This window comes from Lithobates pipiens, unplaced genomic scaffold (genome assembly GCF_037356315.1).
Source record: "Lithobates pipiens isolate NorthernLeopardFrog02 unplaced genomic scaffold, aLitPip1_a1.2 Scaffold_22, whole genome shotgun sequence".
Taxonomy (NCBI): domain Eukaryota; kingdom Metazoa; phylum Chordata; class Amphibia; order Anura; family Ranidae; genus Lithobates; species Lithobates pipiens.
In genome coordinates, this window is record NW_027507784.1 from 308,047,121 (window position 1) to 308,061,245 (window position 14,125).

Sequence of the window (14,125 nt, forward strand, 5' to 3'; positions counted from 1 at the left end):
TTCATACTTTCTTGCTGCAGGTTCCTTTTAAAGGGGAACACTATTCAAAAAAAATTCTAACTAAAGAAAGGAGACAATCAAGGAAAAATAGCTTTAATACTAACAAAATTTCAGAAGTCAGCAACTACAAACTTTTGACTTTTAAAAAACACACACTTATCTGTCACAGGATCCAATGATGTCCTCAACCGACCTGGCTCTTTGCCAGTTTTCAGGTGCAGGCTCCGGCATCCTAATGTGGGCATGCAACTGTGACACCTTGAGGCTTCACACTGTACCCCGTGATTGGTCCTACAGTCTCCTGGGACCCGTGAACTTCCCCTTTTGGGTGAAGTTTAGCTTTAACTCTGGACTGGCTGCAATAAATAAATTGTTAACCCCCCCCCCCACCAGCTTTCTCACATATACAAAATACACAGTTTGTTTTGTATAGGGGGATGCTCCAGTCTTCTTTTCTGGGTCAGGATATGGACTGGCCATTGATGCTATCACATACAATGCAGGGCTGCTGAACCTCCTTTATACTGTATGTGATGATGCAGGCAAGCAGTGGCCTATGGAACTATGGAGTAAAGTAAGTCATACTCCCCATTAGAGCCCCCCTAATCAAGCGCCAGTTACTATTAATTTTTACTGAATTCCACTTTAAATCTGAAGAGGGCCATACAATAATAGATTTCTCCATCCATGTAAATTGTGTGGATGGACAAGGCCCCCCCCCCCTGCATGGCTATTGTCTTATGCCAACTGCTGATGTTGGTTGTCAGTACCTGAACAGTGCCTTCTGTTTTGCTGCAGGTCCTGTTTGGCCAACAATTATAGACCCAGCTTCTTCAACAAATGTTGATTGTTCAGGATTGGCTCAATTTGCTGTTCAGCCAGCGGATTGAATGCATAAAACTAACAGATTCCTCCTTCTACTCAAACCAAGTGGATGGAGAAATCACCCCGCAGCGGGACATTGTATTCTGACAGCAGAACCTGGCTGCAGCCAAATGTTTTCCAGCTTTCCCATTCCAAATTAATTCATAAAATGATCAACTTCTGTTGATTGGTTATTGCCACACAGTGATCGAAATTGCTCCGTCCCTGCTGAGCTGGCCAATTATCGGTCATTGTAAGGCCACCCCCAACTCACCACAAGCAATCAGTTTTTCAGAGGGAGATCTACATCCACCAATCCTCTTCTGTAAAAGAACAGTCTGGACCAAATATGATGCATTGCACTTGCTAGTGATTTACTAATATGATACTGCCCCGTGTCTAATGCTCTGCAATCTTTTCCAGCTGCAGGAATTACGAAGTTTGTGTCTCCTGTCCTGTGGCTGTACCATACAAACTTCAACATGGCGCAAACAGGTAAGTAACATATACAGCCACTTTTTCTGATTGGTGAGGGTACTAACAAAATGTTTTGTAAAAAAATTCAAATCGTATGGATTCTTAGGCAGATATACTACATCATTTACACCAATGATTCAAACTTCTCTAGCAAAAATTCTATATAGAGAATTGCAATAATTTCATGTACAGAATAAAAATGATTCTATAGCAAGGAAGTGACTTGGGAGATGAGGCAGTACAGACATTGTCCAGTGAAGTGAAGACTATGTTCATGTACCTGAAGGAAATCCATTAATGTATTATTGACGTTTTGAGTAGTAGCACTGGTCATGTACATAACGATTCGATTGTTCAATCTCTGTGCGATCTTTTTTCCAGCTTCCAAAACTTCTTAATTTGAGTCTACCAGGAAAATCAATTGTTTTCAATGAGTCAGACCTAGGTGAAAATCTGTTTGAGGGAGGAGAAAGTAAAGGGTCCCAAAAACCACTAAAAGGAGGTTGGATGTGCTACAGGATTTGGCCGTACAGGCACCATGATCTTGCAAAGTGGTGTGACAGTACGAGGCCCTTCCACTATGTGAGAATAAGAAATGAATAGAAAAATGGCACAGGCTTCTCAAAGGTGCAGTTTGAGAAGTTCCAGTATGTGTATTTTAATCAGAGAAAGCTCAGTTTTACGTTTTTTCTCTGGGTTTGGTAGTCCCCAATCAGTGCCTGGTGCTTGAAGGTTCCAAAGCATCTTGGGCAGGACAGAACCTTTAATTCTGTGCCTGGATTTTGGGAGACACCTGCAGCCTGTGTAAGTGTGCAGGGTTGTTTTAAGCCATATATAAGGGTAGGTCTGAGCAGTAGGAGTTGGAGTTGCTGCCATTTGAAGACCGAGTCTTGTCGGGAGAGCTGGGAGTTTCTGCTGGAGACTGCATCCCTTGTGAGGGGGATTTCTTGCACAAGGACTGGGGGAGTCGGGACAGCTATGTGAGTCTGAGAGACCAAGAGAGGGTCTGGTAAACTGAGAAAGCTGAGACGGCTAGTAAGTCCAGGAAGCTGGGGGGAATCTGGAAGAGGGAGCAAGCTCGAGAGGCTGAAGGACCCCATTTAGAGGCCAGGAGTGGGCTGTTGGCAAAGAACAATAGCATGTAATGTAAAGTTAATAATATACTGACAATACTGTATGCATTGTACCTATCGATGCAGCAGGTGGCATTATAGTGTATAGCTCTTATATTCTATGATATAATGATTTAACGTGATGTATTGTATTGTCTATCTATGCTCCATGCACTCAATTGTGTTCTACGATAAAGACATGATGTAAAGACATGTTCTGATATTCCTCCATAAAGTAAAGTATTCTCTGCCTCCAAGAAGCTTCTAGCACTTAATTGCAATACTCTGCATAATATGGGCCTGTGCAGTGAGATGCTGCAATGGAGGCTGAAAGAACCCATGGTTTGGGAGACCAAAAAGTGCAGTGGTACTGCTGACAAGAGCCAGATGGCTTGACGTTTTTTATTGCTTTGTGAAGTTTAAACCCCTGTGTGGGCAACTTTTGTTGGAACTTACATTCAAATAAAAGTGGGCTGCCATGCCCTTAAAACTGAGATTCGGAATGACGTGGACACAGAAGTTTATTTACTAAAGGCAAATCCACTTTGCACTGCAAGTGCACTTGGAAGTGCAGCCGCTGTAGATCTGAGGGGACCATGCAAGGAAAATAAAAAACTGAATTTTTTCTTGTACATGATGGATGATAAAATCAGAAGAGCTTTCCCTAATTTCAGATTCTCCCCTCAGATCTAAATTGACTGCACTTCCAAGTGCACTTGCAGTGCAAAGTGGATTTGCCTTTAGTAAATCAACCCCACAGTGAACGCTCAGTTGGGCAGATGTTTGTGTTTTTTAGGCTCAGTTAAATCTTTTCAATATAATACTGTAATGCAGTTCTTTTTTAACAAAGTACTGCAGAAAAAGTAAAAAAAACCCTGTGCTGGCACATAGGGGAGTTGGACCACCGCTCTTACACAGTGTATTCTCTTGACTCTCCAGCGGTCTGGTATGTCCACTATACACTTCTCCTGCCTGCTGCCAGCATAGGATGTTTAAACATTGACCCAATTGTAAAGGTGTGGGTGCCACTCAGGCAAGAGGTATTAGTCCAGAACTGACCACTATAAGTGCTGGTCAGGAGTGGAACACGTTCAGCGGCAAGTTTCAATGTAGCAAAAGGAATGTCCATTACTGCACATCATAACAAACCCGTGGTGAGAGGATGAATGGCAGTGGCTCCGGCCAGGCCATTCTCTCAACACATTTTGCTCCATCCCTCAGACCTTAATCATGGGGATGAGCATTATTCCTGTATATGCATAATGACTATTACGATAATTAATCCAGAGGGTTCAATTTGGAGGGGAGGAGTAGAGCAGTGTAGACATACTGTGCATGCCAAAGCCACTTAGTTGTAGGTTGAGAAATAGAGATCTGGACAGTTTTTTAACAATCACGGGTAATATTTTTCGTGATATGTCTGACATGCTCTTGAGGTCTCCTTTTGGGCTGTCCAGCTTGGTGCTCAAGGCAGCAATATATCTGGCCTTTTAGACCAGGGGAATTTACGGTTCCTGGCCCAGGGTCATACTTTTGGTCAATCAACTGGTTAGACTTCCCGACCACTTCTGTTTACATATGCATGCTTGCAAAACGCAGCAAACAGGAGTCAGCACGGACATAACATTTTTGAGACTGGCAAGGCGTGGTGCCCGGAGTTGGTTCTAGACCATTTCATCTGTGCCATGTCTGATAAACCCAGGGATGGTCCTCTGTTGCCTTTTCCTAGTGCTCCCCATAACACACAAGGAAAAATGCACCTACAAAGGCTACCTAAAAAAAATACATACATTTATTTGATGTGATGTATCAATAGTGTATCAATGTGGCAAAGGGAAACTGTCATCCACTTTGGGGTGTGTCTCCGACATCACTTCCCCCCCCCCTCTTCCTCTCCACAGTTCACCCAGAAACCCCCCCCCCCACCACCATCACTTAAAATACCCTGGGCCACCCTTCTCCCAACAGTACCCCCGTACACCCAGAACCCCCCACTCCAAATGACCTGGGTGACCCCTCTCCCAACGGTACCTTTTGGGGGAGTGATGGCCCATTTGGAGTGTGTGGGGGGGGGGGGATTCTGGGTGTGCTGTGGGGAGGAAGAGGGAGGGGTGAGGGGTGACCTGTGCGATGTTGGGGACACGCCCCGAGTGGGTGGGGGGTTTCCCTGTGCCACATTGATACAACATTGATATGTTATGTCCAATAAATATATATATTTTTTGAATTGGTAGCCTTTGTATGTGCATTTTTCCTTGTGTGTTTTTTTTTTTTTTGTATGATATAATATTGGAAGCACCTCCACTAAGTTGTAGAGTACAGGCGCCATTTTAAACCAACCACATTGTCCAGCTGTCCCCTATGACCAGTGAACAATCTGCCATTGTGAAGAATTACAACGCTTATATGAAATGCAATTTGGGGCACCCCAATATACATTCAGTAAACTATTGCACACTAAATGTGGAAACTAGGATTCTAAAACATCAGCGGGTGGCAGGTTGTTTGTCATTTGCCCTGGATGGTAACTGTGACAATAAAGTTGGCCATACACCAATAGATTTTCAAATGTTTGTGGAAACATTCGTATTGAAATTTCTCAGTACATTCCATGACATGATGCTTGTTCAAAAGTACTTCAAAATTTTGTTTGCTTTTTATTTTTAATTTTGGAATGAATGGACTTTCCCAACTGAAAACCACATACATAAAAATATGTTCATTTGAGAACACTTTTATATCCTGCTCCTTCGAATGTTCTCATCAGTGCATCGATGTGACCCCACTAACCATATAAAAAACAACTGTTCTTAAAACTAAAAATTTGTAACAAAATTTTACTACTGTTTGGCCAGCTATTAACTTTTTTTGGAGTACCGGACGCAAACGTATCCGATTTATTACCGATTATTGCTTCAAGGGGTATTACCCTTCTTTCGAGTGGACAGTCGGCTTTATTGTAATAACAACCAATGCGGCTCAGCAGCCACTGGGAGACCCGAGCAACCAGCCAGCACTGCCGAAGGCCTGGCTGGGCGAAGACCTGAATAAAGCGGATACTTCGTTCGGGTCTTGGATCTAGTAACGCGGAAGCGATGTCATGACATCACTTCCCGGATTACTGGCATCTTAATGGCGTCAGTTTTAAAAAATAAAGTATTCAAAAACACAGATCTTGATGTTTTGAATACTTTAAAGTGCAGAGGAGGGGTTTGAGGTGTCATAGACCCCAGATTCCTCCATAAAGAGTACCTGTCACATGCCCGTTACTGTCTCAAGTGCACTGATAGGCAACAGTAATGAGGAGGCATTACTGATGGATACTGATTGGCATCCCTGGTGGGCATGGATTTGCACTCTTGGTTGGCACTTGTGTTCCCCACTGATGGGTCTGCACTGATTATCCTGTCAGGAGAGCCGCTTATTGGCTCTGCTCTACTTGCGTCCTATCAGAGTGAATAGAGGAAAAGCCGATAACCGTCACTGCCTGGTTATGATGTGATCAGCTGTGATTTGACACAGCTGATCACCGGTTAAAGAGCCTACATCATAGGCGCTTAAGATCACTTTCACACTGGGGCCGCGGCTGCATTAGCTCTAAAGCGCTGCTCATTTTAGCAGCGCTTTACTGCCGTTTAAGCGGTGCTTTTCAGCCTCTAGCGGGGAGCTTTTAACCCCAAAGGAGGAGTTAAAAGCGCACGTGTTGCAGCGCTTCCGAAGCTATTTTTTTAGGCACTTTGGAAGCGCTGCCCATTAATTTCAATGGGTAGGGAGTTTTGAGAGCGCTAAATACAGTGCTTCCAAACTGCCTCAAAGATGCTGCTTGGAGGACTTTTCCTAACGTCCCACAAGCGCACTGCCTGGGTGTGAAAAGACTCACTGAAATAAATGGGAGGCAGTTTTCAGGCGCCTCAGTATGAAAGGGGGTCTTGCAGAGATCATAGATGCAGTTTGTTAGAGCGAGACGCCACACTACCGATTGCTGCATGCCCACGGGGGGTGCACAAGAGTGGCTTATCCTACTGGATGTCATATGATGCCCAGTCAGGATAATAAAACCACCGCCCGGCCTTCATTCTGCTATAGGCCTATTGGGATGTGGTTAATGATGAAATAATCCGTTGTACAGGTTTTCCATGAAGCTGGAAAGATTTGTCAGGTTTTTGATTTATATATTCATTTAGTCTGGATTATGGCATCTTTTTTTTTTTTTTTATGCCAATGAGTGAGGCACAGCCGCCAGTGTGAAAAATCTTCTGTTTGTCCGACATATTATCTCAACATTTATAGGCTGATTTTATGCTTTGCTGCTGCTTAAAAATTAATGTCCTATCCTAATGAAGAAAAAGATTTTCTGGTATTGTAAGCCTGCAAAGCACATTAAGGAGCTTATCACCGAGATTAGCTTGTAAAAGAAAAAAAAAGCATGAGAAAATGACTTGGAGCTATCGGTAATAAGACAGCTCGTCTGCATTTATTAAGACTGAGAAAGACTGCGACTTGTCTTCAGTGACGACACTTTTGTGGGGGGTGGAGGCAGTGCGGTCATGGATTATTGCTACCATTTCTTAATACTTATTCAAGAAGTAAACAACTAATAATTTAGTCAATTTGAGGTTTATATTTTGTGTTAGGTTTTTTATTTTTATTTTTTATTTTTTATTTTTTTATATATCTGTTTTAGGTTATAGTTTTGGAAGTTTTTTTTCAATGCAAAATGTTGAGGCATGAGAGCCACCATGAAAAATCTTATGTTTGCCCTAAATAAGTGTTTATATATTATCTCAGCATTTTTAGGCTGATTTTATGCTTTGTTGCTGTTTAAAAAATAATGTTATATCATAAGAAAAATAAAAAAAGATTTCCTGGTGTTGTAAGCCTTGCATCCGTGCAAAGCACATTAAGGAGCTTATCACCGAGATTAGTTTGTAAGAAGGCATGAGAAAATGACTGGAAGCCATTGGTAATAAGGAAGCTCTTCTGTACTTATTGTGACGGGGGGCACAGTAGAGTTGATTCTAGGAGGGGATCCTGTCATTGATTATTGCTACTATTTTTCAATACTTAGTGATTGTAAAGGTATCTCTCTCTCTCTTATAAAATATATATATATATATATATATATATATATATATATATATATAGAGAGAGAGAGAGATTTTATGATTTCTTGCCCATTTTTCAAAGAATATGAATGATAACACAAAGTCTCTTTCACTCATGGTTAGTGTTTACTCTCTTTAAATCATCACAACAGAAACTACCCAACTGACCCTGATCAAAAGTTTACGTACCCTGGTGATTTGGCCTGATAACATGCACACAAGTTGACACAAAGGGGTTTGAATGGCTATTAAAGGTAACCATCCTCACCTGTGATCTGTTTTGCTTGTAATTAGTGTGTGTGTGTGTATCAAAGGTTAACGAGTTTCTGGACTCCTGACAGACCCTTGCATCTTTCATCCAGTGCTGCACTGGCGTTTCTGGATTCTGTGTCGTGGGGAAAGCAAAAGAGTTGTCTGGATCTGCAGGAAAAAGTAGTTGAACTGTATAAAACAGGAAAGGGATATAAAAAGATATCCAAGGAATTGAGAATGCCAATCAGCAGTGTTCAAACTCTAATCAAGAAGTGGAAAATGAGGGGTTCTGTTGAAAACAAACCATGGTCAGGTATACCAACTAAAATTTCAGCCATAACTGCCAGGAAAATTGTTCAGGATGCAAAGAAAAACCCACAAATAATTTCAGGTGAAATGCCACAAAGTATCCCGCTTACAATACGCCAAACAGCACAGAGACAAGCCTCAAACCTTCTGGCAGAAAGTCATTTGGAGTGATGAGACCAAAATTTAGCTTTTTGTCCACAACCATAAACGCTACATTTGGAGAGGAGTCAACAAGGCCTATGATGAAAGGTACAGCATTCCTACTGTGAAACACGGAGGTGGATTGCTGATATTTTGGGGATGCGTGAGCTACAAAGGCACAGGAAATGTGGTTAAAATTGATGGCAAGATGAATGCAGCATGTTATCGAAAAATACTGGAGGAACATTTGCATTCATCAGCCAGGAAGCTGCTCATGGAATGTACTTGGACATTCCAACATGACAATGATCCAAAACACAAGGCCAAGTCGACCCGTCATTGGCTACAGCAGAATAAAGTGAAGGTTCTGGAGTGACCATCTCAGTCTCCTGACCTCAATATCATTGAGCCACTCTGGGGAGATCTCAAACATGCAGTTCATACAAGACAGCCCAAGAATTTACAGGAACTGGAGGCTTTTTTGGCAAGAGGAAGGGGCAGCTTTACCATCTGAGAAGATAAAGAGCCTCGTCCACAAATGCCACAAAAGACTTCAAGCTGTCATTAATATTAACTAGTTGCTGACCGCCGGCCGTCAAATGACGGCCAGGCGGCGCAGCTATTGTGGCGGGAGGCCGTCATATGACGGCCTCCCGTTTAAACAGAGATGCGCGCGATCGTGCGCACGCATCCCTGTTTCTTCGGTGGCGGCGTGTCACGGAGACACCGCTCGCCACCGAAGGGGGTGAACAGCCATTCGTTATGGCTGTTTACCACGTGATCGGCCGTGATGAAGTCACGGCCGATCACAGATGGTCACACCCCGTACGTGCACGGCGCATGCGCGCGATCGCGAGCATGCTGCGCGTGCACGTCGGTGGCGGCGTGTTCCCCGGGAACACTGCTCGTCACCAACACCGATCGTGTGTGAGGAGGAGATTGCGGTAACATCTCGTTACCGCATACAGTGTACACCAAACATACTGATTGCCCCCCCCCCCCAATAAAGAGGACCTGTCACCACCCCTCATAGTACCTGTCAATCACAGTCCATCAGAGTACCTGTCACAGTCCATCAGAGTATTTGAGTACCTGTCCCAGCCCATCAGAGTACCCGAGTACCTGTCCCAGCCCATCAGAGTACCCGAGTACCTGTCCCAGCCCATCAGAGTACCCGAGTACCTGTCCCAGCCCATCAGAGTACCCGAGTACCTGTCCCAGCCCATCAGAGTACCCGAGTACCTGTCCCAGCCCATCAGAGTACCCGAGTACCTGTCCCAGCCCATCTGAGTACCCGAGTACCTGTCACAGTTCATCTGAGTACCCGAGTACCTGTCCCGGCCCATCAGAGTACCTGTCCCGGCCCATCAGAGTACCCGAGTACCTGTCCCGGCCCATCAGAGTACCCGAGTACCTGTCACGGCACATCAGGGTACCCGAGTACCTGTCACGGCACATCAGGGTACCCGAGTACCTGTCACGGCACATCAGGGTACCCGAGTACCTGTCACGGCCCATCAGGGTACCCGAGTACCTGTCACGGCCCATCAGGGTACCCGAGTACCTGTCACGGCCCATCAGGGTACCCGAGTACCTGTCACAGTCCATTAGAGTACCGAGTACCTGTCACAGCCCATCTGAGTACCCGAGTACCTGTTCCAGTCCATCTGTGTACCAGAGTACCTGTCACCGCCCTTCAGAGTACCCAAATACCAGTCACCAAACCATCAGAGTACCTGCCACCAGGCCATCAGAGTACCCGAGTACCTGCCACCAGGCCATCAGAGTACCCGAGTACCTGTCACCAGGCCATCAGAGTACCCGAGTACCTGTCACCAGGCCATCAGAGTACCCGAGTACCTGTCACCAGGCCATCAGAGTACCCGAGTACCTGTCACCAGGCCATCAGAGTACTCGAGTACCTGTCACCAGGCCATCAGAGTACCCGAGTACCTGTCACCAGGCCATCAGAGTACCCGAGTACCTGTTCCAGTCCATCTGAGTACCCGAGTACCTATCTCCAGCCCATCAGAGTACCCGAGTACCTATTTGCAGCCCATGTCTCATAGAATATACGTTGGGGTGTTTACTTTCCAAAATGGGGTCATTTTGTGGGTAATTTCACTGTCCTGGTGGTCCAGGACCTTCAAAAGTGTGATGGGTAGGAATGAAATGAGATGTGTCATTTATGCTCCTAGAACGCCTGAACGCAGGGCTCGACAAAACCCGGGCGCCCGGTCGCATTTGCGACTAGAATTCCAGACCTGGCGCCTGGGGCAGCACAGCTGGGGGTATGCTGTCTCCGTGGCCCCCCCCGGCGCGATCGCGTCGGGCCGCGCCGCCGCCGGCCGGTAATTTAGCCCCCGGCTTTGAGGCCTTCTACGATCCTATGGTTCCTTCTGTAATCTGGCGCCCTCTTGTGGTGGCCGTTGGAATTACAACCAGCAATGCTAATGGATGTAATGCTAATTTTCCCTGTCTGCCAGCCTATCTTTCTTCCCTTTACTCAGAACCCCTAAAAATTATATATATATTTTATTCTAACACCCTAGAGAATAAAATGGTGGTCGTTGCAATACTGTTTGTCACACCGTATTTGCACAGCGGACTTACAAGCGCACTTTTTTGGGGAAAATGTATTTAATAAAAAAAAAAAAAAATAAGACAGTAAAGTTAGCCCAATTTTTTTTAATATTGTGAAAGATAATGTTGCGTCGAGTAAATCGATACCAAACATGTCATGCTTCAAAATTGCGCCCGCTCATCGAATGGCGACAAACTTTTACCCTTTAAAATCTCCATAGGCGACATTTAAAAAATTCTACAGGTTGCACTTTTTAAGTTACAGAGGAGGTCTGGGGCTAGAATTATTGCTCTCACTCTACCGATCGCAGCGATACCTCACATGTGTGGTTTGAACACCGCTTTCATATATGCGTTCGCTTCTGCACGCAAGCTTGGCGGGACAGGGCGCTTTTAAAATATTTTTTTTTTATTTTAACTTTTATTTTTATTTTTTTCACTGTTCTTTAAAAAAAAAAAAAAAAAAATGTGTGTCACTTTTGTTCCTATTACAAGGAATGTAAAAATCCCTTGTAATAGAAAAAAGCATGACAGGTCCTCTTGTATATGAGATCTGGGGTCAGAGAGACCTCACATCTCATATTTACACTAAAATGCAATTTAAAAAAAAAAATTGTCATTTGAAAAAAAAAAAAAAAATGTCCCTCTAAGAGCTATGGGGGGCAATGACTTGGAGACAGGTGGGGGGCTTGGGGCTATCTTCCCCTCACTTGTCTCCATGTCAGGCCAGGGACAGGTCCGGATCGCCATCACGGACCCGGCTCCTAACTTTTTTAGCTGGCTCCTAGATTCCAAGCAAATTTGTCAACCCCTGCCTGAACGTACTACTTCAATGTTCGGCCTCTCTATGTGGCCAGGCTGTGTAAAAGTCCTACACATGTGGTATCGCCATACTCGGGAGGAGTAGCAGAATGTATTTTGGGGTGTAATTTTTGCTATATACATGTTATGTGTTAGAAATATCTTATAAATTGATCATTTTGTGTAAAAAAAAAATGCGTTTTAATTTTTTTCCACATATTCCAAAAACTTCTGGAAAAAAATGAACCGTTCAAAAGACTCATTATGCCTCACAGATTATACGTTGGGGTGTTTGCTTTCCAAAATGGGGTAATTTTATAGGAAATTCCATTGTGCTGGTACTCCAGGGCCTTCAAAAGTGTAATAGGTGGTTGAGAAATGAGATGCGTAATTTTTGCTCATAGAACGTCTGAAGGTACTACATCAATGTTAGTGCTCTGTATGTGGCCAGGCTGTGTAAAAGTCTCACACACGTGGTATCGCTGTACTCGGGAAGAGTAGCAGAATGTATTTTGGGGTGTAATTTTGGCTATATACATGCTATGTGTTAGAAATATCTTATAAATTGACAATTTTGTGTAAAAAAAAAATGCGTTTTAATTTTTTTCCACATATTCCAAAAACTTCTGGAAAAAAATTAACCATTCAAAAGACTCATTATGCCTCACAGATTATACGTTGGGGTGTTAGCTTTCCAAAATGGGGTGATTTTATGGGAAATTCCATTGTCCTGGTACTCCAGGGCCTTCAAAAGTGTAATAGGTGGTTGAGAAATGAGATGCGTCATTTTTGCTCGTAGAACGTCTGAAGGTACTACATCAATGTTGGTGCTCTGTATGTGGCCAGGCTGTGTAAAAGTCTCACACATGTGGTATCACCGTACTCGGGAAGAGTAGCAGAATGTATTTTGGGGTGTAATTTGTTGTATATTTGTAGTAATTTGTTGTGTGAGAAATAACCTGATAATATGACAATTTAGTAAAAAAAAATAAAAAAAAAAAAAAAATCTTCATTTTGCAAAGAATTGTGGGAAAAAATGACAACTTAAAAAAACTCACCATGCTACTTACTTAATACCTTGGAATGTCTACTTTGTAAAAAGGGGTCATTTGGGGGGTATTTGTACTTTCCTGACTAGTTAGAGTCTCAAGAAATTAGGTACACCTGATGTACTGAAGGCCTGATCAGAAGTGATGAATTTTCAGTGATTGGCACCATAGATTGTAGACTCTATAACTTTCACAAAGACCAAATAATATATACTAATGTGGGTTATTTTTACCAAAGATATGTAGCAGTATAAATTTTGGCCAAAATTTATGAAGAAAAATTACTAATTAGCAAAAATTTATGACAGAAACGAAGAAAAAGGCATTTTTTTCACAAAATTTACGTTTTATTTTATTTATAGCACAAAAAATAAAAAACCCACTAGTGAATAAATACCACTAAAAGAAAGCTCTATTTGTGTGGAAAAAAGGACGCAAGTTTCATATGGATACTGTGTTGGATGACTGAGTAATTGTCATTCAAAGTGTGAGAGCGCTGAAAGCTGAAAATTGGTCTGGTCAGGAAGGGGGTGTAACTGCACTGTACTGAGGTGGTTAAAGGGGGCAATACACGGTATTACCGTGTTTCCCCGAAAGTAAGACACCCCCGATTGTAAGACGTATCGGGAGTTTCAGAGGGTCGGCTAATATAAGCCGTACCCCGAAAGTAAGACGTATGTCTTACTTTCGGGGAAACACGGGGGTATTGCTGCCTCCAGTGGCGTACTAAGAGTGGGACGGGGGGTGCGGGCCGCACCGGGTGCCACACCCTGGGGGGGGTGCCAGGCCAGCGCCCTTCCCCTCCGACTGAAGAGACAGCGCCGTTCTGATCAGTCTCGGGCAGCAGCTGTCACTCACAGCCGAGCAGAGTGAAGCTGCCTCCCCCTCCTCTTGTATGGCTACACAGTGCTGTCCATAAAGGAGAAGGAGGGGGAGGCGGCTTCACTGAAGCCGCCTCCCCCTCCTCCTCCTCCTCCATACACAGCACTGTGTAGCCATACAAGAGGATGGGGAGGTGGCTTCACTCTGCTCGGCTGTGAGTGACAGCTGCTGCCCGAGACTGATCAGAACGGCGCGACGCAACCACAGAGAAGGGGATTATTGCGCCAGGTCCCGGATCACTGACGACAGGTGTCACTGGCTCTGTGTCCTCCCGGTACAGGTCAGTGCTGATACAGAGAGAGACCAAGGAGGGGGAGGGGGGGTGTAAAGAGATTCTTTGCAGCTCTTACGGTATTACCGGTATGTAACCGCAAGATGCATCTGAGGAGGACTACAAGTCCCAACATACCGGGCTGTGTGGGCTTACAGTTCTCCTCTGCTGAGCATAGCAGCTTTGTATGCTTGGACTTGTAGTCCTCCATAGTGCAGCCTTGCATGCTGGGACTTGTAGTCCTCTGTAATGCAGTGCAGCCTTGCTTGCTGGGACTTG

At 44.2% G+C, this 14,125-nt stretch overlaps 1 protein-coding gene across 2 annotated transcripts in view; it reads left to right on the forward strand.

Annotated features, from left to right (window-relative positions):
* LOC143924854 (hexosaminidase D-like) overlaps window positions 1-14,125 on the forward strand; it is a 103,895-nt gene that overhangs the window by 70,679 nt on the left and 19,091 nt on the right. For both annotated transcript variants that reach the window (XM_077449353.1, XM_077449354.1), the window contains exon 8: window positions 1,288-1,359. In XM_077449353.1, the coding sequence (XP_077305479.1) occupies window positions 1,288-1,359 (72 nt within the window). The remainder of the gene's footprint in view (window positions 1-1,287; window positions 1,360-14,125) is intronic.